This window comes from Narcine bancroftii, chromosome 3 (genome assembly GCF_036971445.1).
Source record: "Narcine bancroftii isolate sNarBan1 chromosome 3, sNarBan1.hap1, whole genome shotgun sequence".
Taxonomy (NCBI): domain Eukaryota; kingdom Metazoa; phylum Chordata; class Chondrichthyes; order Torpediniformes; family Narcinidae; genus Narcine; species Narcine bancroftii.
The window spans coordinates 209,221,360-209,247,270 of record NC_091471.1 but is presented as its reverse complement, the minus strand read 5'-3'; the positions used below and the strand labels follow the sequence as shown (position 1 = coordinate 209,247,270).

Genomic DNA, 25,911 nt, shown 5'->3' with positions numbered 1-25,911 from the left:
GTTTTCCTTCTTTAGTGGCATCCTGTTCTTTTCTCCAATTCTTCCAATGGTTTCTTTCACTGTCCTTTTAAATTTCCTATTTTGTTTTACTCTTAAACTATTTTGGGAGAGTAGAGATTATGTCACTAACTCCACGTCATCACGTGACACGCCCCCACAAATGGTAACATTGTCGAGGTATGGGAAGGTGGCCTTCAACTTAAATTTGTCTATCATTTGATCCATCCGTCTCTGGAAGATTGAGACCCCATTCAAGATACCAAATGGGACCCTACGGAACTGACAGAATCTCCCATTAGCCTCAAAAGCAGTGTAGGGATGGTTCTCAGAACAGATTGGCAACTGGTGGTAAGCAGCTTTAAGGTCGATGTTCGAATAGACCTTGTACTGCGCAATTTTGTTCACCATATCCGAAAAGCGAGGAAGGAGGTATGTGTCCAGGAGTGTGAAGCGATTAATAGTTTGGCTATAGTCAATTGCTAGCCTGGACTTTTCTTCTCCTTTTATGACAACCACATGGTACTGTGCTCAATAATGTTGTGTCTCAGCCTTGATGAATGCCTGGTCCTCTGTGCTGTAGTGCCTGCTTTTTGTTGCAATTCGTCTACAGTCAGCACTCAGATTGGGGAACAGAGGAGGTGGATCTAAATTTATTGTGGAGAGACAGCAAATGGCATCAGAATTTTGAGACCTTCCGTTCCGAACTGTAATGGAAGGGAGAGGACTAGAATGCTCCAGGGTTACATTTTTAAAGTGATACAAAAAGTCAAGACCCAGCAAAACTGGAGCACATAAATTCTTAAATACTGTACATACAGTTTGAATTTACAGAATTCCCCCTCCTGTAAAGATAAATGAATCATATAATGTTCTTGAATATTTACAGACTGCATATGGGTCACTAAATAAATATGATAATTAGCAAGATACACTTTAAGATTGAGATTTTGGATTGTTTTTGTGTCTATGAAGCTCTCAGTCGAGCCAGAGTCAATTAAGCATTTCAGTTTATGCCGTTAACCCATACCTTTGTCATGGAATTGTTCAGTTGGTGTGGTATCTCCTGGTCCAACACCATCGCTGCCAAGATTCCGGAGACACCATCATTCCCCTCACTGGAGTCGCTCCCCCTATTCAGATCCTCATGCAGGGGCATGAGATGGCGGGGGCCACAAGACAAGCCAAGATGGCCACCCTCCTCCTTCTTATTCCACCGTTGTAAATGCCGCAGAATTTGAAAGCCAGCAAGATAGCGGAGACCACACGGTGCAGCAAGATTTCCGCGCTCTCTCCTCATCGGATAAAGGTGGTGCCGGTTTCAAAACATGGTAGGATGGCCGCCAGGTTTTCCCGCATCACTGCTCTCACCACACAGCACCACAGGAAGGCTATAGCATACAACACTGCCTCCAGGAGGCCAGGGGTTTGGGTTTCGTGCTTGCCTCAGTCAACCCGTTAGGGCCGCACATGCATTGGACCTCTCAGCACTCCCCTCACCCTACAGACTTTCACCCAATGCCCCTTCTTACCACACTGGAGCAGATGAATATTTAGCTGGACATTGAGTTCTTGGGTACTGTTGTCGACCACAGAAGAAGCATCCCTTAGTGCCTGAGGCTACCACGTCAGAGCCGATGCAGTGTGTGGTGTCGCTCTGGGACCCAGGTCCTCATGAAAGGTGCTGCCGCCTTCCAAATTGTCAGTCCCTAGTTGGACCATCTCCAGCGACTTGGTCAGTAGTACGTTGTCAGGCAGCGCCGTGCTGCCTTTCTTCAGCAACTGTTGCTAAATGTATTTGGACTGCACCCCAGTGACCAGAGCATTCCGGATCTGCTCATCCTCCCATTCTTAGGCTGTGCTGCCATCATATCCTCAGTTCCTCATGAGTACTCGTAGGATGAGGACATAGTTGATGCCTCACTAGGACAATGTTTTGGGGCCTCATGTAGCGGGTCTTCAGCTTCTCAACAACCGCTGCATAAGTTGTGCATTCCCTGATGAATGGAAATCCTTTAGGTCCGATGTGAGAGAAGAGCACCGACCTCGAGCTCGTTCATTGAAAAGACCTCTTGCTTGGCTGACAGGTACATTTGGAAGCACTCCAGCCAGTATGCAAACTCTTCCTGGGCCTCTGGGGACAAAGGGTCGATGAGGAGCATCACGAGCTTCCATCCCGTTCTTTATTGAATAAAATTGTTGTGTGACAGAGAGCACTCAAGACCAGAAAGAGTATAACATGCTTTTATTCAATAAGAATGGCACAGATGGTCTGTGGACTGAACTGGGGTTTTGGCAGGGGTCTAGGGTTTCTATTGGGATATGCAGGGGGCAGGGTCAGAGAAGGAGCTAGTCCTTAGATCATTGTACCAGTAATGAATTCCCAGTTCACTACATAGTGTGAGGGTGCGACTGGCCTCTGACTCTAGCTCTGTCACAGAACATGGACCGTTGATATATGCTGGCTTCAACTTGTCAATAGAAATCATGTCAGCTTTTCTATTCCTGTCGATCACAAAAGTCTTCAGGTGGTGTCATAAGACCTGAAAAGGACCATCGTAAACAGGCTGAAGTGGTTTGTGAACAGCATCATGCCAGAGGAACACGAGTACAGCATTGTAAATACACTGCAAGTGATGTCTGCCGTGTAGGAGTAGTTCGGAGTGATCTCATGTTTTCCTGAAGGCGATCAACATAACTAACCAGATTATAGAGCATTGTGTTTGGACTCGGACTCACAAACTCACCTGGCAAGGTTAATGGAGTGCCATATACTAGTTCTGCTGCTGAACATCCAAGATTTGCCTGAACAGCAGTATGCACTCCAAGGAAAACCATGGACAAGTGTATGCTCCAAGTAGATGCATCACCACCTGCTGTCAATGCTGCCTTCAATTGTCGATGGAAATGCTCAATGAGGCTATTGGCCTGTGGGTGGTTAACTGTAATAAGAATATGGATAGTCCCCAGAAGTTTCATGAGAGCTTGGAACAACGCCAACTTGAACTGAGATGCTCAATCCATTGTAATAGTGACCAGAACACTGAAGGTTGGAATCCAATGATCCATGAAAGTCTTAATGACCACTTCGCAGAGATATCAGTGATAGGAATGGCCTCCTGCCACCTGGTAGTATGATCTTCACATATGAGCAGATGTGTATCCCCGAGATGGCAGAAGTGGGCTTACCAAGTCTAGGTGCACATGCTGGGAATCTGGAACAACAAAATCCTCCATCTTGGATTTAAAGTGTCCAAGAGGCTTTAGAGCATTGATGTGACAAGCAGGTCCTTGCCCATAATCTAACATCCCGTTTAACATAAAGCCAGATAAAACGTTCTGTAACTAGTTTGACTGATATTCTTCTATCAGAATGTGATAGATTGTGAAGAAACCCAAAAATCTCCCACTTCAGAGCCACCGGAACAAAAGACCTCGGCCTTCCTGTGGAAATATTGCAGACTAAATTTTCAACCGATTCATCCAGGATCACATTTTGAAGATGGAGACAAAGTTGATCTGGCGATTCCGGATGAGATTGGGATTGGTGCACTATGCATGAGCCATGGTGGTGAAATCAATGGCAGTAGTTGTATGTAAGGCATCAATGTTGTACCTAGACAGGGTGTCGGCCACAGCATTCACTTTTTCTCAGATGTGTCGTATGTCCAATGAAAATTGTAGAATGAAGCTCAAGTACCAAATTTCTCTGGGCAAGTGTGTTTGTACTCGTTGTATGCGTCAGAGGCTGGTGGTCTGTATAAATGGTGAAAGGACGACCTTCATAAAAAGTGGAAACGTTTCACTGCGAGATAGATGGCAAAGAGTTCTTGACCAAACATACTATACCTTGCCTGAGCCGGTGACAGCTTGGCTGTAAAAAACCCCAGAGGTTCCAATTGCCCATGGACTTTGCTCCCCACTGCACTGACAGATGCCACTGTGGTAAGAGAGAGCAATGTCTTGTGCTTTTGATGTACAAGCATCGTGGAATTAGCAAGCGCAGTCTTCACATCATTGAAAGCACACATAGCATCATCTCCCAAAGTTAATGGTCTTTTGGACACGGACTTATTGGATCCTTTTAGTTGTTCAATAAGGGGTTAAAGAGATGCTGCAACATTTGGCAGGAATCGGTGATAAAAATTCATCATGCCTAAGAAACATCGCAACTGGTCAAATGCAAGGGGTGTAGGAAATTCTCAAATATCACGTTGTGTAACTCTATGTCCCTAAAATATAAGATCAGCAGCACCAAAAACACATTTACTGGGTTGATCACAATGCCAAACTCATCAAGCCTCTGAAACAATGAGATAAGGTGATGCTTGTGTTCCTTATCATTCACACTTACGTCCAGAATATCATCGACGTAAACAAACCTCTGAAACAATGAGATAAGGTGACGCTTGTGTTCCTTATCATCCACATTTACGTCCAGAATATCATTGACGTAAACAAACAAAAAATCGAGGCCAGCCAGTACATGGTCCATAAACCAATGGATTGTCTGAGCTGCATTCCATAGACCAAATAGCATTTGCAGAAACTCAAACGTGCCAAAAAGGCTAATTACTGCTGTCTTCATGACATCAGAAGGCTCAACTGGAATCTAATAGTAAGCAAAAACATGTTTACCATGGAAGTTTGCTGAAAAGTCTTGTAAATTGGGAATATTGTATCAGTCAGGCACAGTAGAATTGTTCAGGGCATGATAATCACCACAAAGCTGCCAATCCCCTGGAGATCTCTTTGGAACCATATGCAATGGTGAAGCCCAGCAGTTATAAGATCTGCAGACTATGCCCAATTCTTGCATGTGGTTGAATTCTGATTTCACAATTTTAAGATGGTCTGGGGGTAATCTACTAGCCTGTGCTACCACCGGAGGACCTCAAGTTTCTATATGGTGGGTTACTGTATGTTTAACATCTCTGTGACAATATGATGGGGTCACTAGGTGAGGGAAACACTTGAGCAAGGCTCGGAAAGGGCAGGAGTCAGGTTGAAGGCTCATCAGGTGGCTGATGACATTGGAGGGATGACAGATGAAGCTCACTCGCATACAAGAGCTGCTATCCACAATGCAGTGATTTTTCATATCCACTAAGAAAGAAAAATGTGACAAGAAATCTGTTCCAGAAATGGAATTTGCCACGTTTGCAACCGTGAAAACCTACTGAAAGAGGTTTCTTGAGACCGAAATCCAAAGTGGATGACATCTGGCCAGATGCTTGAATATGAGAATCATTCGCAGCTGAAAGAACACATGACCTACTGGGGTGTCTGTGTTCCTCAGGGGTTGGAGGTACCACTGAAATCTCTGCTCCAGAATTGACAAGAAATTGAACACTTGACAGATTATTGCCAGGTCTGGTCATTTCCCAGCTGCCATTATAGAAGTGGCAAGGTGGCTGACAGGACCAGATGGCAGCACCAAATTTCCGATGCTTCCAACAAAAATGTCATCCATTGTCTCTACCACATCCTTGATCACCCCAACCAGGTCAATAGAAGGAATTCTGTTGCGTGCCTAAAGCCTGGACCTACGTTGTCAGTGCTGCCATTTACTCCTCAAACTCAGTTATCTTCGATTGATATGATACTGGTGCTACCATCGATTTAAAAGGTGCTGATGCTACCTTCGTTTGATAATGTGCTGGCGCTTCACGGTAAGTAGCTGTTCTAATTCCATTTGCTCCTGTTGACTAGGGGAAAAGGCCAATCCTTCTATCTTCAATGCAGATATCGTGGACATAGTGAGGTCCGTATGATCCCCCAACTGATTGACTGTGGACATTCAAAACACCCACCAAATGCTCTTGAACATGACGAGGTAAACATCAAAGAACCTCTGTTTCCTAAAATCACCTTTGACAGGGTCTGTTCCAGCTTGCCTGAGCCACCTCCTCCACATCTGTGATGGTTGCTTATCACTTTGCTTATTACTTCAGCTAGTAATTGGGCAATACGAGTCTCCCTAGATGGCTGAGTATGCTGCAAAATAGCATGTCATATGGGAGATTACCATCCAGATCCACTAAGATATCCTCCACTTCAGAGGTAATCTGCTCTGGAAGACGCTCCACATGTAAACTGTACTTGGCCTTTTGTCTCATCACACTGAGGACAAAGAAATGGATTTCAAGGATCACAAACCATGCTGGTGCATTATTAATAAAAGGAGGGGGGGGGGATTCTTTAATTTGACCTCCCCAACTGCTCCTGTAAGGGGTTTATTGTCATCACTATCCATTTTAAATTAGAAGGTACTATGATCTCACTGGACACAATTTTTAACAGCACATTTTTACCACAGCTTACAAACAAATAAAGAATATACTCATTCATTTCTTTTAGCACACCATGAAGTCAACTTTCTTTTTTTTATTCACTAGACACAACATTACACTCTTCAACTCCTCAAATGCCACCCAGCTAAACTCCTCTGACTTTCTCATTGGCTCACTGCCACATGAATGATCCTGACACTCTCATTTTCCTCCCGACGAAGGTAAGTACATGACCGCGACAGACTCATCCTTCTGCACAAAGCAATGTCATTCTTTGGTTGCTTACCTTTGGGAAACTTCATACCCTGGGGAAAGTGCTTTGCAGTTTTAGTTGGATATTAGCAGGGTTGGGGCATCTCTGTTGCACTTGATTGTTGGGAGAGATGATAAAGATACGCAAAATGATAAAAAGTAAACAAGGTAAATATTTTCTTTGGGAGGTGAATCAATGCAATGATCTTCGGCTGGTGTAGCATATTTATTCACAATGAGAGAGGGAACGTGTTGGCAGACAGAGGAACCCTGGCTGAAGCAATAAACTGGCTGGAAAGCAGCCAAAAGGGGGTGCCTCCATTGAAGTTCCTTGAACATCATAAAGCATATTAAAAAAAGAAAGACTCAGCAAATATCAGTTTTGAATGGAGACATTGATAAGATTGGATCACCTGGGGACAAAATATTTAAGAATTTTGAATTTTTAAATATGTTCCCTCAAGTGAATTTTCAAATCCATTTGAGTTTTTCTTTTATTCATATTAATTACTGCCAGAGTTGACAGTTAAATAGCAGCCACTTACTTTCCCAATAATTCATTATATACACATTAACTTGTCCTCTGAGAAGCATGACAAGCTGTTATCTAAGATAAGTAGTCACTACTTCTTTCATTTTAAAGGGTGTTATTCGTCTTGAAGCCTTCTGTGTTTCAATTGAGAGAATGAAAGAGGGCACAAGAAATAAGAAGAGATTAGTCCCTATGGTCCTTTGAGATCACAATTCACCAATTCAATAAGATCATGGCAACATCAATATCAATTTTACATTCCTCCACTCTCCCCATCCCTGGAAAGAACATAGAACAGTACAATACCATACATACCTATTGGCCTACAATGTGATCTCAACTCGTATAAACCTACTTCACAATCATTATAACCCTTCCCTTCCTCACAGTTCATAATCGTCTATTTTTTTACATCCATGTGCTTACTGGTATATAAGAGCCTTTTAAATGTCTCAATTGTATCTGACTGGACCTACTGCCCCTGGCCATGCATTCCAGGTACCCAACACACGGTGTGTACAAAACCTAGCTGAGACATCTCCCCTAAACTTTTCTCCATTGACCTTAAACAGATATACTCTAGTTTTGTCCATTGCCACCTTGGGGAAATGATGCTGGCTGTCTACCCTATCAATGCCTTTCATAATCTTATACACCTCTACTAAATTATTTTTAATCTTCTTGTGTGGACTTTAGGATGGGTAAACAAAAGGTGTACAATCCAGATCATTGGGGAATCAAAGGTAGATAGGGTGAGCAAATTTAAAATCCTTGAGAGGAATTTCAGAGGACACAACACATGAATGTCATCGTGAAGAAAGCCCATCAGCACCTTGACTTTCTTATGAGTTGGCAAAGGTGTGGTATGACAGAGAAAAACCTTGTCAAATTTTACAGATGTGTAATAGAAAGGGTGCTGACCAGATGCACCATGCTCTGGTATATTGACACCAATATCTCTGATTTGAAAGCTCTGCAAAGGGTAGTGGACACAACCCATCTATAAAGTCTACATGGAACACTGTCGTCAGAGAGCAGCAGCAATTATCATGGATTCACACCACCCAGGATATGCTCTTTCATCAGGTGTCACAAGACTCTTACCACCAGGTTCAGGAACAGATGCTACCCTTCCCTGTATCCAGTCTTGATCCCAGACAGGGCAATTTCCTTTCCATTTAACATAGTGAAACAACTACAGGTACCCCTGACTTGTGACCTTTGTGACTTATGTCCATCCACACACATATGACTAAACATTTGTGAAAAAATATTTTTAAAAATATAAAATTTATGTGGTTTATGCTGTATTTGAAAAATTATAACAGGGATACAGGCCATGTAAGAGCCAAAATGTGCATACTTACCTTGTTAGTCGGCGTCCTGGGATCTGTAGGCTGGGCATGGCCATCTTGATTCCAGGGTACATGCACAAGTCTTCGATTGGCATAAACACAATTTGCGTATTGGAGTCTGGTTGGCACATGCGTGAGAGTTAAGGGCATGAATTCAATATCATTCGGGCACTTAACTGTAAAAGTTAGAGACGTACTGCACAATGACACACAGCATGCTTATAAAGATTCACGACATTTTCTCGTTTGACTGTTGTTGATTGAGGACACTGAGTCTTCAAACTAACACCATGATCTTTTATATCCACCAGACAGTAGTGGAGAGTTTTGGTATAATTAGCTTTTCTGAAAGACATTTCCTCCTAAACTGTACCTCTGTGATGTATAGGAGAGCCCAGTTAGAATTTCATGACGGCTAAAAGGAAAAAAAATTTCCTGAAAAATTAAAAAAAAAATCCTCTCCAGGTTAATAATAAAATCATGTTGATCATGAATACTACCAAACTATTTTCCCTCCTTTCATGAAGTTGCCAAATTAAATTGATCAAAATTCCGTATTCCCTGAATGTTCAATGAGAGCTTAATCAAATGTAGTTTCTTTTTCTGCTGATTCCTGCCCTGAAGATTATTAACCTTGTAGGAATGGAGGGTGGGTAGGGTGGTGGGGGTCATTGTTTTCAAATGGTTATAAACAATCTTTGAAGCCTCTAGGGGTTCAGTTGTTGACTTGCCAGCATTGCAAACTTGCTAAGTGCCAGCAAGTTTGTGACTCCCCTATGGCTACATGGGGAACTTGCTAGCCAAGCCACAGAATGAAATTTTCATGGAATGTAACACTAGAATGGAAATTTGCTTCAATACCCCAGACATTATGCAGGAAAATTTGGTCCTCCACCTGCATCAGCATATGCTAACTAGAACTCTGGTTTCCAGGCATTTTAATTCCTCTCCCAATGTTGGAATGGAGAGAGGAATTAAATGGCTAGAAAACATTGTATGTGGTAGACAGAATGAACCTTTAGGGAAGTTGATGATGTACCAATTAAACTGTTGCATGAGATTAAATCAGGTGAGTGGGTACACAGTGAAGTGAGTCCAGACAAGGCTAAACAAACATAGGATGATATTTATTGTACTCACGGGGAAATATTAACAATGAAGACACAAAACATCATCAGTACTTTAAACAATGTAAACAGTCACATCAGATACAGGGTACCAGTGGCTGTTTACGCTCTCTCACATACGTGCTGTAATATTTAGTAACTAGCACGTGGTGGGCTTTTAAAGTGCAATAAGGTGGGGTGGCTGGCCAAGGTAATCAGCAAGTGATTAAATGGACCAATGGTCAGATATGCATTAATGGGTGGGCAGAATCTATCTTGATTGGCAGGTGATGCAACTTCTGACTGGGTTCCAGATGGAGAGGTCACAAGGCCCTCCTCAATCCATGCTACACAAGCATATTGCTTTGTCCTTGATGGTTTCAAGCTCCTTGAGAAATGTTGGCACTGCATTCATCCAGGCAAATGGAGAGCATTCCATTATGCTCCGAGTTTTTGCCTTGGAGTGAATTCCCAGCCCTAACCTGCTCTGACAGGCACAGTATTTGTGTGACTGGTTCAGTTCAGACTTTGATCAGTGGTACCTCACCCAGGATATTGATGAAGGACTTGACTTGGCAATGGTAATAACAAGGATAGTTAAACAGGAAAGACTGCAGATCCTGTGATTGTCATGGAATATGCTGGAGAAACTCAACAGGTCACACAGCATCTATAGGAAGTAAAGGGTAACCAATGTTTTGGACCTGACCCCTTCGTCAAGATTCAAGGTACGAGCAAAAAGCAGACAGAAGTCTGAACAAAAAGGGAGGGTGGAGGGGGAAGAAGGGGCAGGAGGAGTACAGGGTAACAAGTATGTGGTGGATAAAGGTAGGAGAGTATTTCATTCAAATGCCTGTCTGTTTTTGCTTTTATCTGATGAAGGGCCCAGGCCCAAAATATTGGTTGCCATTTCCTTCTTAAGAATGGTGTGTGACCTGCTGAGTTTTTCCAGCACATTTGAGTATTGCATCTCTCCATTCTTACATAGTTTGAATGCTCATTACATATTAGATTTGTTTAACAAAACATTTTTTCTAGAATCTTTAAATACAGGCAGATGTTCCAATCCTTTACTGGGGGAGTGCTGCACTGTTGTCTGACTGACCATGGGAGAATGGAAAATTTCTCACAACATCTAATTGAAGAACAGGTGTTAGTCAATGCTTATTTCTTAATCAACATTATTTAAAAGCAGATTGCACTGTCATTGTCACATTACTGTCTGTGAGTCCTTGATAAAAATTAGCTGCTGTGTCTAAATGGAAAGGGAAGGGAAGAGTGCGGGGAGTTGGAGGAAAGGAGACAGAGGGATAATAAAAGAGAAAGCTGCAATAGTAAATTGGATTTTAAAAAGTCTTCATTGGCTGATCTAGTCTGAGGTCATAAAGACATCACATACTGTAAGTGAAATTACTTTCAAAGCTAATTAAACTATTTGACTATGATGCTGTTGAATTGTTCTAGAAAACCTAACTGACAAAGGGTGGCTATCCTACTGAATGGCTCACATCCTGACTTTACAAAATCTTTCTACTTTCTACGAGCCACAAGTCAAGCTATGATAGAAAACCTGTAACTACCTCAGATGAGTGCTGCTCTGTAGAGCTCGTCGAAAGAACCAAAGACTTGTTGATCCAAACCAAAGCTTTTATTAGCAAAAGACAGGAGCTCTTCACAGGTGGCCGACCAGTCCGGAATGATCTGACCTGGCTAGGAACACAACCCTTTAAGGCCCAGACAGTAGGCGTGGCTAAGCTCTCAGCCAATCGCTGTAAGCACAGTCATTACACTCTAGATACTGTAACTATATACGTTGGTGATAGGTCTGTACTATCACATGCTCCAATTACACAAAGATGCTCAACACTATCTACACAATACACACTGTTTGATTGGCACAGTTAAACCTTCCAAAATGGGCACACTATGATTGGAGAATGTATCACTATTCATCATTGTTGCTGGTTCTAAATTGTGAAAGGTCCTACCAATAACTCGCCAAAAGACTTACAGCAGTTCTAAACAAGACACTTTTCAAATGTAATTAGATCTGAACAACAAGTGCCACCTTCTCAATAACAATTAAGTATGGCATCCACCCCATAAACAGAAAAAATACTAAATAGATGGGGTTTGAAATCTGGAATATGCCTGCCTGATAGAGGTGGAAGCAGGTATTCAAATAACAGTTATAAAGTACTAAGATTAATATTGAAATGCCATGACATTGACGGCAACAGACTGAGTGCTGGAAAGTAGGACTAGTATAGATAGGTACTAGATAACTGCTTTGACACAATGGGCCAAAGGACCTGTTTCCATTCTAAATGTCTCTGTGACCACATGACTATAAAGATCTTTTCTGGCTCTTGAAGCTTTTACAACGAGATGGAAGAATTGGCTTTCTGGAATCATAGAATGATTCATCCTACAAATATCAAAATATACTCCAGATATACTTTATTTACTTATATCTTTGATGAAATGAAATGCTTTCTGCAAATTAATTATCTTAATAGGATGAAATTCACAGTGCATTCTTGTTCTTCATTCAATCAGAAGGATATTATTGTGTGCCAAATTAAATTGCTTTGCTGATATGTCTTCTCCCCCTTATTGTTTACCATACCTTTGAGTTTGGTGGCATACATAAAGCACTGTCTCCAGGAGATGACCTATGCCAACTGTCTGACAATCCGAAAATGTTCATTAACATGATCCTCAGATTTCTATGCACAAGATATTGTCCATGCTGTTGATGACTAATTTATTCAATGGATCTCAAATCTGATAACCAGCTTTTTAGAACCATAGAACACTACAGCACAGAAACAAGCTCTTAGGCCCTTTTAGTCCATGCTGAATTATTATTCCCGCCCGAACCATAGCCCTCAATATTCCTCCCATCCACGGACATATTCCAAATTTTTCATAAATGTCAAAATCAAACCTTAACCGGCAGCTCATTCCACACTCTCACAACTCTCTGCCTCAAGAAATTCTCCCTACTGTTCCTCCTATACATCTCATCTTTCACCTTTAATTTATTTCTTCCAGATCTTGTCTCACCTAAGTGGAAAAAGCCTGATTGCATTTACTCTATCTATGCCCCTCATAAATGTAAATACCTCTGTCAAATCTCCCCTCATTCTCTGATGCTCCAGAGCCCTATATCTGTAACTCAGCTCCTCAAATCATGGCAATATCCTTGTAAATCTTCTCTGCACTCTTTCAATCTTATTGATAACTTTCTTGTAGTTAGGAGATGAAAACTGCACACAATACTCAAAATTTGGCCTCACTGATGTTAGACAACTTCACCATAACAATACAACTCCTGATTTCAATAGTTTGATTTATGAAGGCCAACAAGCCAAAATGCAGTATGTTGTTCAATATTTCCGAAACTCAATGATTGCATTCCCTTTATCTAACTATTATCTCATGGTGAATTAAATTCACTGCAAGTAGAGAGAGAATTTCAAGAACAATGAGTATGATCTTGGTCATCTTAATAAAGGAGGGTATTCAGTAAAGATTCATTGTGATGATACCTGATATGGTGGGATTATTTTATGATGAAAGACTGGAAAGGTTGATTCTGTACTCATTGGAGTTTAGAAGAATGAGAAGCATTCTTAATGGAAGCATATAAAATTCTAAGGCATGGACAATATCTTGTGCATAGAGTAAATTCTGGAGGATATTTTTGCCTTATAAAAGAGTTTAAGACCAGATGATAGAATTTCAGAATGAAGGAGCATCCATTTAAGACTGAGTTGAGGAAGAATTTTAGCTTTCAAAATGTTGTAAGTCTTTGCAAACCCTTGCCTGAGAAAATTGTGGCAGCCGATTCTTAAATATATTGGAAAACAAGAAGTCTGCAGATGCTGTGTGTGGTTCACAAATGTTCTGGAGAAACTCAATAGTTCATGCAGCATTTATGGAAAGCAACAGGCAGTTGATGTTTTGGTAATAAGCCTTTCACATATATCAAAATATCAGGTAGACACAAGGCAATAAGGAGGCAGGGGAGTAGGTGAAGAGGTAAGGAGAGGAGCACAAGGAAGGTGATAGATGAGTGGGAGAATGGATCCGTTCACGATGGAATGGCAGAGTAGAGTCAATGGGTCAAATGGCCTACTTCTGTTCTTATATCTTATGGATACAGGTAGGAGGGGAAGAAGAGAAAGGTGAAGGGGGAGAGGGCAAAAGGCCAAGAAAAATACTTTCTGATAAGAGAAAGATAAGGAAGGGGTGAGTAGCGAGAGGAAGGAAGTCAGAGGGATTTCAGAAAGTGATAAAACGGAGGAAGGAGTTACCAAAAATTGGTTGATATTGATGCCATCTGGTTGGATACTGCAAGACAGAAGCTAAGGCTTTGTTTCTTTAGTGTACATGTGGCCTCAACCTGGCAGTACATGAGGCCATGAACAAACATGTTATAGTGGCAATGGGGTGTGGAAGTGAACTGGTTGGCCACTGGGAGGACCTTGCTATTGCAACAAATGGAGTGAAGGTGCTCATTTTTGAAGTTGAGAAGGATAACAGAAAGAGAACCAGAGATTATGGGAATGGTGCAAGAAAGTGGAACTTGAATAAAGATGATTCAGCCATGATTTTTTTGAATGGTGGATCAGGTTCATGGAACAATCTTTTGTTTTCTATTTCTTTGGGCCAGAACACAATGATCTCCCTTACTTCAGAAAGTGCTCTCATTCATTACCTCAACCGTAATGTTATTCCAACTAATTTTTTTTAACATCTTCTTGACCGAGATGTGAAACACTATATTCCTAATTATCATTGGAAAAAACAGCAGTAAGCCAACTTTTTGAACCACTGATGCTTCTGATAAAGGTACTGTAGCCTCGCAGTGCTACTGGATAGGGAGCTCCAGGATTTAGACGCAATGATGATGAAGGATCAGTGATATATTTTCAAGTCAGGATGATAACTAACTTACTATTATACTCCAAACTTTACACAATAAAGAAAAGTACCCCTTTTGCCTTCTTGAAAACTACTATTTGGAATGTTGGAAAATGCCAATATTTTCAATCATTGCATCATCAAATTTGCCAATAAAGCTGAGAAATGATTCAGTTATTTTTACATTTGGCATTCTGATCAAATAATTTTCATTATGCTCATGGATTTCCTGCAATCATGGTTTCAAAATGTTATTTATTCCAATTTTATTTTGTTATACTATTCCCCAATTTCCTACCTCATACATCTGCTCATAAATATTGTTACATTAATGTCTGTACCATTACATGTTAAAGATTTCAAATAATTCCAGCAATTAAACATTTTTAATCACAAAAGTTAAAATACTTTAATGCCTCACGTAGTGCTCAGGATGGATTCCCAAAAACAAAAGTACTGATGAAATCAGCACTTAAATGATTCATTGCAACACTATAGCTATGTCCTGATGTGTTACCAAAAGAGTTGTTGGAGCATGTATCTGCACATTTCCTGTCCTTCCCTTTGTTGTGCTCAGCTATCAGAGGATTCCAGTGCAAACCTGCCCTCCTGACATCTGCATTCTGCTGCACTAAGCAGAATCCGGCAGGAGGTCCTGGTCTCCACATTCTGACAATAATGAATCACCCATTGCTGGGTAAATCTGGTTGGTGTTTGGCAGGCTGGTGTAATGGTGTAGACACTTAGTGCTGAAAAATGAAGCTCGGAGATGCACCCTTACCAGTGATGTGAGTACAGGCCATTGCTGGTGATCTGCAACATTTGCTCAATGTATTGAAATGCCATCTGGACGATGTGGTGTCATCACCTCCTGTTGAATGTGATGTTATCTCTGGTAACAAATTCAAACAACAGAGAAATCTCTGGGCAGGAGAGAGCCAATTAGAGTGGGAAATCAACATCTCCATTACATCCATCAGGAGATGATGCGATCAAGGCATCTGTCAACATATGGAAGAGATGTGAAGGTGAGCCTGTAGAAGACAGCAGTGTACAAAACTGGGGAAAACAGGTGGTCAGTGTAGAGGAATGAAGCATTATTGCAGCTGATTACATGCAGCATGCAATATGAGAGGATGTGTTTTTAAAGTATGTATCTCCAAGTGTTTGGACTGTAAGATTAACAAATCATCACTTTGTGGGATAGTGTTAAATATGGTACCATTTCCTATCATAATTGCACCATTTGGCATATGGCAACAGTGAATAAAACAAGACACAGTTCAGCAATTTTTTTGATATTTGCCTCTTTCTGTTCAGTCATTACATATTATCTGACCACGAGAGGGAGTTGATAACAACAGAGTAAGAGCATCTCTTAAAGTATTCTCTTCCATTAAAGATGACTGCATCTCTTTCATCTTAAAGTGGACGACCATAAGACCATAGAATTGCAGAATTAGGCTAATTGCCCCATTGAGTCCACCTCGCCATTCTATCATATCTTATTTATTATCCTTTTGAACACCATTCTCCTGCCTTCTCCTCATAACCCTCGAATCCCTTCCTGATCAAGAATGTACCTAACTTGATAATTTAAATGACGAAGAAGTTTGGCCATTCCTCACCACCCTAGCAACTGGATTTTTATATAACCCAACCAATAAAAAGTGGTCCATAATTAAATTTTTCTTGTACTTTTCATAAAAAATTCCATTCCACCCATTCAAATGCTTTCTCTGCATCAAGTGCGACAATCATTGGTTGGTTGGGCTGATATCTTGGTGTATTGATCAAGGTAATCAATCTAAGAATATTATCTGAAGCATACCTATTCTTAATGAAACTTGCTTGATCGACATGTACTAATTATGGTAAATATTTAGCAAGTCTATTTGCTAATACTTTAGATATTATTTTATAATCTACATTTAATAAAGAAATTGGTCGATACGAAGCTACTTCCAAAGGGTCTCTATCTTTCTTTGAAATTACTGTAATTATCACTCTCGAAAAAGAATCTGGCAATAATTGCTCATCTGTTGCCTGTTTAAGCATGTCCATAAATACAAAACTTCATAAAATTCTTTATAAAACTCTACAGTAATCCCATTTGGCATAGCTTGTATGGCCTCCTTAATTTCAAAATCTGTGAATGGATACTCCAATTCTTTCACATCTTCCTCTCTTAAAGCCGGCAAATGTGCTATTTTAGAATGAAAATAAAATAAAATGTAATTTGGGAGTCATTTCAAAAAGGTTCTCAATCTTCTGAGACTGTTGATGCATGGTGTGATCTTATTCAGGCAATGCCTTCAACGGTGTCGGTCGGTATTCTGTGCAGAAAGTTTAACACACGAGGTGACTGGGTGTGAGATTTTTTTTCACACACCTTTGTTAATTTCACTGGTGTGAAATAACTGTACCAGCTTGGAAAACTTAACGATACAAGAATACTGTGTCGCAATCATTACCAAGCCTGGTTGGATTATACTTACTGTGGAAAAGTGAAATCGAGTCAGAGAATCTGTCGGTATCCCACTGTTTGGTTGCAGTTAATTGGTGATTTTTAAAAAAATATGGAGCAAATGCACTTGGGACAGGGTGGGACAATGTCCTGGATTGTGTCTTACAAAGGAGAGGGCAAGAAAGAAATGGGGTGGTGAAATTTTCCTGCCCGATTCACTGGGAAGAAAAGACCTCCAGTTTATGAATAAAATGGAAGTCAATGAGTTCAGTTGGTGTAAGGAATGCTGTAGCTCTGATCAGTACTAAACAGGTAAAGAAAGCCTCTACTTCCTCAGGAGTTTGCGGAGGAGCTAGTGGAGTTATTCAAGTGAACCGGTACGGACTTGAAGGGCCGACATGGCCTGTTTCCGTGCTGTAAACGGTTATATGGTTATATGGTTAAATCTAAGGCAAATAAAAATTACTCAATAGAACCATTTTCCTGAACCCCTTCAGAAGTATACAACTTTTGGTAAAATAAACAAATTGATCATTAATTTCCTGAGGTTTATAAGGAACCGTTAAATTCTTTCTAATAGTCCTAGATGCCTGTTCAGTCTTCAACTGCCAAGCCAACACCTTATGGACTCTATCCCCTAATTCATAATAACGTTGTTTAGATCTCTATATTAATAGTTCATATTGGTATATTTGCAATGTATTATAATGAAGTTTCAGTTTAGTCAATGCTGCTTTTTTTTTAATCTTCAGTAGTATTCTTTTGAAAATCTTTTTCCAAAACTGCTATCTCCTTCTCCAACTTCAAACTCTTCACCAAAAATTGTTTCTTAACTCTTGCTGAATAACTAATAATTTGACCTCGTAAATACGCTTTCAAAGCATCTCATAAAACATAATTACTCTGTACTGAATTAGTGTTTATCTGTAAAAAGGAAATAATATGCTCTTTAATGTAACGAATGAAAGCAGGCTGTTTCAACAACATTGCATTAAATCTCCACGGGGAAGTCGTCTACATAACTTCAGAACCAACACAAGATATGAATAACATAGAATGATCGAACACAATCTTACTCTTATATTCAGCTTGGATAATCCGGGCCTGAAGATGCGCCGATACTAAAAACAAATCTATTCTAGAAAAAGAACCATGCCATGAAGAGTAAAAAGAAAAATCTTTTTCTGTTGGATTTAATCTTCTCCAAATTTCAACCAAATTCAAGTCTTTCATTAAGGATGCCATCTGTACAGTCATCTTAGATTTCTTTATAGTTTTTGTAATGGATCCAAAACACAGTTAAAATCTCCTCCAATTAAAATATTTTCATTAGCCTGATTGAAAGTCAAAAAATTTTCAAATATAAATTGTTCGTCATCCACATTAGGTGCATACACATTCAATAGTGTCCATGACTCTGCAAATATTTTACAATTCACCATCAAAACTCTACCAGCTGTTTCAGAAAATGACTCCAGTTCAAACGGTATCTTCTTATGAACCAGAATTGCCACTCCTCGTGCCTCAGAATTAAAAGAAGAAGCAACAATGCGTCAAGGTTGTCCATTGGTCCAAGCAATTAGACAAAATGAGAATATTAAAGGAATAAAAATTGCAAAAGATTAATATAAAATTAATTTATTTGCTGATGATGTGTTAATATATTTAACACATCTAGAACAATCTTTGAAACACTTGCAGAAGTGTTTGGAGCTATATGGAGTATTGTCTGGGTATAAAGTAAATTGGAATAAAAGTGAAGTATTACCGGTTTTAGATGATGCTTACACTGAGTGTAAACAGATTACAAAATTACGATGGCCTAATAAAATTAAGTATTTAGGAGTACTTGTTGATATAAATGATCAATCTTTATATAAATTAAATTATGTACCATTATTAAAAAAGATTAAACTGGATTTGAATAAGTGGAAAGATCTTCCTTTAACGTTAATAGGTCTGGTGAATTGTATCAAGATGAATATCTTTCCATGTATTCAATATCTTTATCAATCAAAGGTATTTTTTTCAGAAATTTAATACTATGGGTGAGGAGGTTTCTGTGGAAAAATAAATTAGCTAGGGTAGCACTGCAGAAATTGACTTGGAAATATGCTTTAGGTGGACTTCAACTGCCTCATTTTGGAATTATTATGAGGCGGTACTATTAAAATTTGTTAATAAGGTGACGGATGTTTCCCAACCTCCTAGTTGGGCAAAAGTTGAATTGGCTTGTATTTCTGAGTCTCAAGTTCATCAATTTATATTTAAGTGGAATAGTTATTTGTTACAGGGATATAATATGCCAGTTTTAAAACAGTTGTTAGCGATTTTGACTAAAAGCAATTCTGTCATAGGTTCTGGGGGTAAGATTGTGGCCTAAACTCTGTTATATCAAAATAGAGTTATTCTCTTGACAAAGAATTTAAAGATTTGGGATTCTAAAGGTATAAAGGTGATTGATGATTGTTTTGAAGATGGAGAATTTCTTTCTTTTACTAGACTCAGGGAAAAATTTGGGAAACGATTTAATTCTTTATTTGTATATTATCAAGTGTGAGCTTTGGTGATAGATAATTTTGGAAGAGAAATGATGCTACCTCAATTAATTAAGTTTGAGCTTTTAATTTTAGATACATTAAAAAAAGGATTTATTTCAGATATGTATACTTTGCTACAAGATAGGATTAATAAACCAGATTTAAACAAATCTAGAATTAAATGGGAGGAAGATTAATCTTTTGATATATCTCAGGAGGAATGAGAATAATGTGTCAAGATGGTGTGACTAAATTACTTAATGTAAGATATAGTTTAGTTAATTATAAGTTTTTACATCAGTTGTATTTGACTCCTGAGAAGTTAAAAAGATATGGCTTTAGTAGTTCAGATTTATGTTTTAGGTGTGGACTTCATACTGGAACATTTGTACATGCAGTTTGGTTTTGTGATAAAGTTCATCCATTTTGGGAAAAGTTTTTTTGGAAAAGTTTTTTTGGAAAAATTATTTAAGATTAAATTACCAGTGGATCCATTAATTTTTCTGTTGGGTTTTGCTGTATCTTTAACTGGTTTAGGGTTGGACAAGTTTCAGATGGCATTTGCTCGTTTAGGATTGGCAGTAGCACGGAAATGTATTGCGATTACTTGGAAAGATAATATGGAATTAAATATAGCCCACTGGCACAATGAGTTGAGATCTTGTATTTATTCTTTTTTTGTTCAGATGTGATCACCTTATTTGGAATTTATGGGTTTAGAAGTATCTTAATTTTTTTATTGTAAGCTTGTAATATCACACAGCGTATGTAAATAATTAACTGATATATGTTTTTTGCTCTCCTTGTGAAGTTTTTTTGTGGGAGAGGGGTGGGGGGGGAATGTGGGTTTTGTTTATTTTATTTTAGTTTGTTTGTTTTTTTATATATATGTATTTTAAAATCAAAAATAAAGTTTAAAAAAAAGAATGCACCTACTTTCACCATAAAGAAGTAAATCACAAAATTCTGTAGACACTGTGTTTGAAGTAAAAACACAAAATGCTGGACAAGCTCAGTGCCCTTTAAAGGCAAAGGCAAAGATGCATAACTGAAATTTCAGACTTAATCCCTTCACCAAAGTATGAGAGAATGCTGGCAACCATCTGAACAACAGAGTAGGGGGGGGGGGGAAGGGGAGGGGGTGGCAAGTTGATAGATGGAGAAAGGAGGGAAGGGACAGCAGCAATGAGGGGGAGGAGATGTGAGGGTGAAAGAACTGGAAGGACAGGAAAAGGGGGGAGGGGAAAGAAAGGCAAACAGGTTTAATGGAAAGCAATTAGGTTAATGTTCATGCCATGTGGCTGGAGGGTGCCCAGAAGGAAAATAAGGTGTCGTTTCTCTAATATGGGGGTGGTCAGAGTGGGACAGTACATAAGGCCATGGACAGACATGTGAGCCCAGAAGTTTGACCTGGAATTGAAATGGTTGGCCACTAGGAAATCGCTGTGGATGTGAACAGAGTGGAGGTGCTGAATGAAGTGATCTCCAAGTCCGTGATCAGTCTCTCCAATGTAATAAATGCCACAAAGGGTGCACCGGATGCAGTAAATCAATCCTCTGAATGTACAGGTGAAGTGTTGCTTCATGTGAAAGGCCTGTTTGGGGTCCTGAACCATGGTGAAGGAGGAGTCATGGATATGGTGCAGCAAGCAAACACAAAACATGAGAAAACTGTACTGCAGGCTTTAATCAGCTTAAAACAGAATACCAGGTCTGTATAGCCTCTGGTTCCACATGCCAGACTGGTTTAGGAAGGGGCCAGCTCGAGTCTTTATTTTGGGCCAGTGATTGACAGTCGGCATGGTGGGGCTAGCCTCTCAGGCTGCCTACCTGCAGGTACAGTGGTTGCCCCCTGCAGTAGGCTGGTAGGAGTGCAGCTATAGTAGTGGTTGTATCACCACATTCACCCCCTTCTTAAAAGAGTCCCGGGGGAGGTGGTTCTTCTTGGGTATTTACAAGTTCAAGTGGTCCGGTGGTGGCCTTTATCAATGGGATGGTCGCGGGGCAGGCTCCTGGTCAATGGTTGGTGGGGACGGGGCCACTTGAAGGTCAGACGGGACCAGGGTGGTCAGGGTGGCCAGTGGTGCAAGCAGGGTGGTGCCTGATGATGTTTGGGTGTAGGTGCAGGGCAGGTCCGCAGGGGGTGGGGGCCTGTTGAGAGGCAGTAGGTAGACGTCACTCCTGGGGGGCTCCTGGATGGGCCTGGGGTAGGGGAGGCTGGATCCCTGCTGGTGCCAGACCCCTTGTCAAGACAGTGTTCTCTCATCCATTGGGGTACCTGATGTAGGTGTAGTTTGGGTTTGCATGGAGGAAGTGCACCTGCTCGACCAGGGGGTCGGACTTGTGGGTCCTCACATGCTTATGGAGGAGCACTGGTCCCAGAGACAACAGCCACACTGGCAGGGAGATGCCAGTTGCTGATTTCCTAGGAAAGGAGTAAAGGCATTCGTGAAGGGTCTGATTGGTAGTCATGCACAAAAGCGACTGTATGGCATAAAGTGCCTCGAGAAGGGCCTCTTGCCAGTAGTTGGTGGACCATCCTTTCGACCTCAGGGCTAGGAGGACTGCCTTCCAGATTACCCTGTTTTCGCATTTAACCTGTCCATTACCCCTGGAGTTACAGCTAGTCGTGCAACTACACACAATGCCTTGCACCGCCAGGTACTGGTGCATCTTCTGACTTATGAAATTGAACCCCCAGTCACTGTGGACGAATGCTGAGTATCCAAACATGGTGAAGATCAGTGCCAGCGCCTTGATAACGGAGGCAGTGGAGGTGTCAGGGCAAGGGATGGCAAAGGGAAAATGGGAGTATTCATCTATATCCTAGAGGAAATAGATGTTCTTATTCATGGAAGGCAGTGGTACCTTGAAGTTGATACTGAGTCACTTGAAGGGCCAAGTGGCGTTCACCACGTGGGCCTGTGGTGGGCAGAAGAAGCACGGTTTGCACTCTTCACAGACCCTGCAAGACTCGGTCATGGTCTGGACTTCTTGGACAGTGAAGGGGAGGTTCTGGGATTTAATAAAGTGGTATAGGCACATGACGGCTGTGTGGCAAAGGGTGTCGTGTAGCGCCTGTAACTGTTCAGACTGCACACTTGCGCATGTCCAGGACAGGGCATCAGGGGAGTCTTTGAGTTTCCCTGCCTATACTGGATGTCGTAACAGAATGTGGCCAGCTCGACTCTCCAGTGCAAGATCTTGTTGTTCTTGATCATACTTCTGTGGGTGGAGCTGAACATGAATGCCACTGCATGTTGATCAGTGAGAAGGGTGAACCTCCTGCCTACCAGGTAGTGGCGCCAGTGGTGGACTGCTTCCATAATAGCCTGGGCCTCATTTTTGATGGCGGAGTGCCCGAGCTCTGAACGTGAAAGGTCCTGGAAAAAAAGGCCACAGGTCTGCCTCCTTGGTTAAGGGTGGCAGCAAGGGCAACATGAGAGGCATTGCACTCCACCTGAAATGGGGTGTTCTCATCCATGACATGCATCGTGGCGATGTCTTGTCTGATGCGGGCAAAGGCTGCTTGTACCTCTGCGAGGAGGGGAAAGGTGGTGGCCTGGGCCAGTGGGCGGATCTTGTTGGAGAAGCAGGAGACCCACTGGCATTAATAAGAAAAAAGGCCTAGGCACCTGTGGAGGGCCTTGAGCGTGTGGGAGAGGGGCAGTTCTTTTAGAGGACGCATGTGTTGTGGGTTGGGACTGATGACACCATGTTCCATGGTGCAACCCAGGATGGTGAGGCAGGTGGTGCTGAACACACACTTCTTCCTGTTATATATGAGGTTCAATGCTGGTCGTGGCCACAGATGGTGACGTTGTTTAGGTACGGGAAGGTCGCTTTCAGTTTGTGCCAGTCTACCATGTAGTCCATCTCCCGCTAGAAAACTGGTAAAGGCGTCTGTCTACCTCAATGGCAGTGTAAGGTTTATCCCAGGTGTGAATGGGGAGCTGGTGGTAGGCCGACTTCAGGTCAGTGGTGGAGAAGACCCGGTTCTAGGCTATCTCATTGACCATGTGGGCGATGTGGGGCAGTGAGTAGGCATCCAGATGGGTTGATGGTCTGGCTATAATCCATGATCATCCTCAATTTGCTGCCCCCTTTTACTACTAGGAGTTGGGCTCTCCAGGGGCTGTTACTGGGTTCTAAAACTCCCTCTGCCAGGAGTCATTTCACCTTGGCCAGTAGTGCCTGCTCATGGCTGTTATAGGTTTGCAGTCCGGAGTTAAATAATAGAAAAGGGATGGCGGGATACCCAAAGGATGAAGAGTCCTCAGGTGGATTTGGAATGGCAATTGGAGTTTGTGTTGTGAACGGTGAGTGTGGGCGTGGGCCACTGAAGGTAAGAGTGAAGCTGTGGAGGTGACTGGAAGTCTAGTCCCAGGATAACCGGGGACCAGTAGCCTGAATCCTTGGTATGTTTCCCACCCCCACTACCAAATTCACTGAGCAGCACCCATGTGGTGTGATTGAGTTGTCCTGGGAATCAAAAGCGATGGGGAAGTGTGCTGGGTACACCCTGAGTTTCATTGTCCGAACCACATTCAGGTGCACAAAGCTCTCAGTACTACCGCTATCAAACAGGCATTTTGTTACTTTCCCATTGTCAGCGATGTCCATCATTGAGTGCCCGAGTCCATGGGGAATGTCCTCCATCAGTGTGGTGGACACTAGGACCACCTTGGGATCTGAGTCGCTGCTCCCTGAAGGTTGTAGTGAGCAGCAGCCAGTGGGTGGCCTTCGGAGCATGCGGTGCGATGAGTGCACGGTTCTGTGCACGCATGCATTGACTATGACGTCTCGTCGGCATGCCGGTGCATTTTGGGTTGGTGTGGCTGGGGGTCAGCTGGCCCATGATGGCGGCACCCAGGGTACACATGCGGTGTCAGCTCGGTGACCTGGGGAAGTGATGTCATCGGTGCAGACAGAAGTCCGGTTGGAAGTGATGTCTTCAATGTGGGCGGAAGTTGGATTGTGAAGTATGGTGGTGTCCGTGGTGAGCACAAGGCAGTAGCATGGTTCAGCAGCCAGGCCTGAAGTGATGTCAGTGCGGGCAGATGCGATGGGCAGGGTAATGGCATTGCCCAGCACTCATACATGGGGGGTTGGGAGGTGCTCCCAGCTGGTCGCAGAGGGCTGCAGTGCTCCTGGTGGGTTTGGAGAGGTACACCTTAGCAAAACATCCTTTCTTCTCGCTTCGGAAGCAGTGAGTTCTTCATGGGGAAGCTGTAGCCTGTAGCTGTTCAGACTGCACACTTGCGCATGTCCAGGACAGGGCAGGGCAAGGGAGTGTCTGTCTGACCCACACTGGGACCCACAGTACTTACAGCGGCATCTGGCGGCAGCGGCATCTATCGTCTCTTCCTTGTGGGGCCCTTCACCAACTGCTGCTGTTGTTGGCGAGCATTGAAGAGCTCCACATGATGAGCTGCTGTTTCTAGGGAGTGGACAACTTCCATGATCCTCTAACAGTCTCTGTCGAGTTCCTCTCAACCATAGCCCTCACACGCATGCATCTCGGTTGAGTTGCTCCACTTCCCCAGCAGTCATGCCAGCTTCAATGGTGCATAGGTGTGCTAGCTCTCGCAGAGGACCCAAGTAAGCACTGGCCGTCTCACCTGGCTGCTGTACTCTGATGCTGAGTAGGTACCGGGCGTAGAGTATGTTTGTCATACCTTCCACGGTGGCCATAGCAGGTTCAAAATCTGTGCAGTCTCTGTTGACCTGGAAAGCACAGGGTGGGCGGGGGCTTTTTTTGGTTCATATTGATGACCTCCGCTTGAGTGTGGATGATTGCCTTGATCGCATGCTTCCAGATCTTGAAGTATGTTGGAGCGTCGGGGTGCTGAAGGTAAATGTCCAGCTTCTCAAGGATGAGAAATCTCTCCATGGTCCTCAAAATTTTAATCTGATTAAATTGTGATGTGCTGTGGAGCAGGAAACAAACACAAATCTCTAGAAGACGGCAGACAGGCTTTAATCAGCTTAAAACAGAACACCAGGTTTGTATAGCCTCTGGTTCCACGTGGTTAGAGAAGGGATGGCTTGAGTCTTTATATGGGCTGGTGATTGACAGTTGGCATGGTGGGGCCAGCCTCCCAGGTTGCCTACCTGTAGGTACAGTGGTTGCCCCCTGCAGTAGGCTGGTAGGAGTACAGCTATAGTATTGGTTATATCACCACAATGGCGCAAGTGTTGCACCTCCTGTGGACACAGGGGAAGAGCCAGGGGTGCGATGGGTGGGAAGGAATGAGTGCACGAGGGAATCGGGGAGGGAGCGGTCTGTGCGGAAGGCTGAGAAGGGAGGAGAGGGAAAAATGTGTCTGGTGGAGGGATCTTGAAGTATGAGCCAAAAATTCCAGTGGATAATGTTTTGGATGCGGAGGCTGGTGGGGTGATAGATGAGGATGAGAGGGATTCTATGCTTGTTGCAT

At 42.1% G+C, this 25,911-nt stretch overlaps 1 protein-coding gene across 1 annotated transcript in view; it reads right to left on the bottom strand.

Annotated features, from left to right (window-relative positions):
• arfip1 (ADP-ribosylation factor interacting protein 1 (arfaptin 1)) overlaps window positions 1–25,911 on the bottom strand; it is a 453,640-nt gene that overhangs the window by 349,334 nt on the left and 78,395 nt on the right. The window contains exon 3 of the mRNA XM_069926464.1: window positions 8,442–8,547. Coding sequence (XP_069782565.1) covers window positions 8,442–8,547 — 106 coding nt within the window. The remainder of the gene's footprint in view (window positions 1–8,441; window positions 8,548–25,911) is intronic.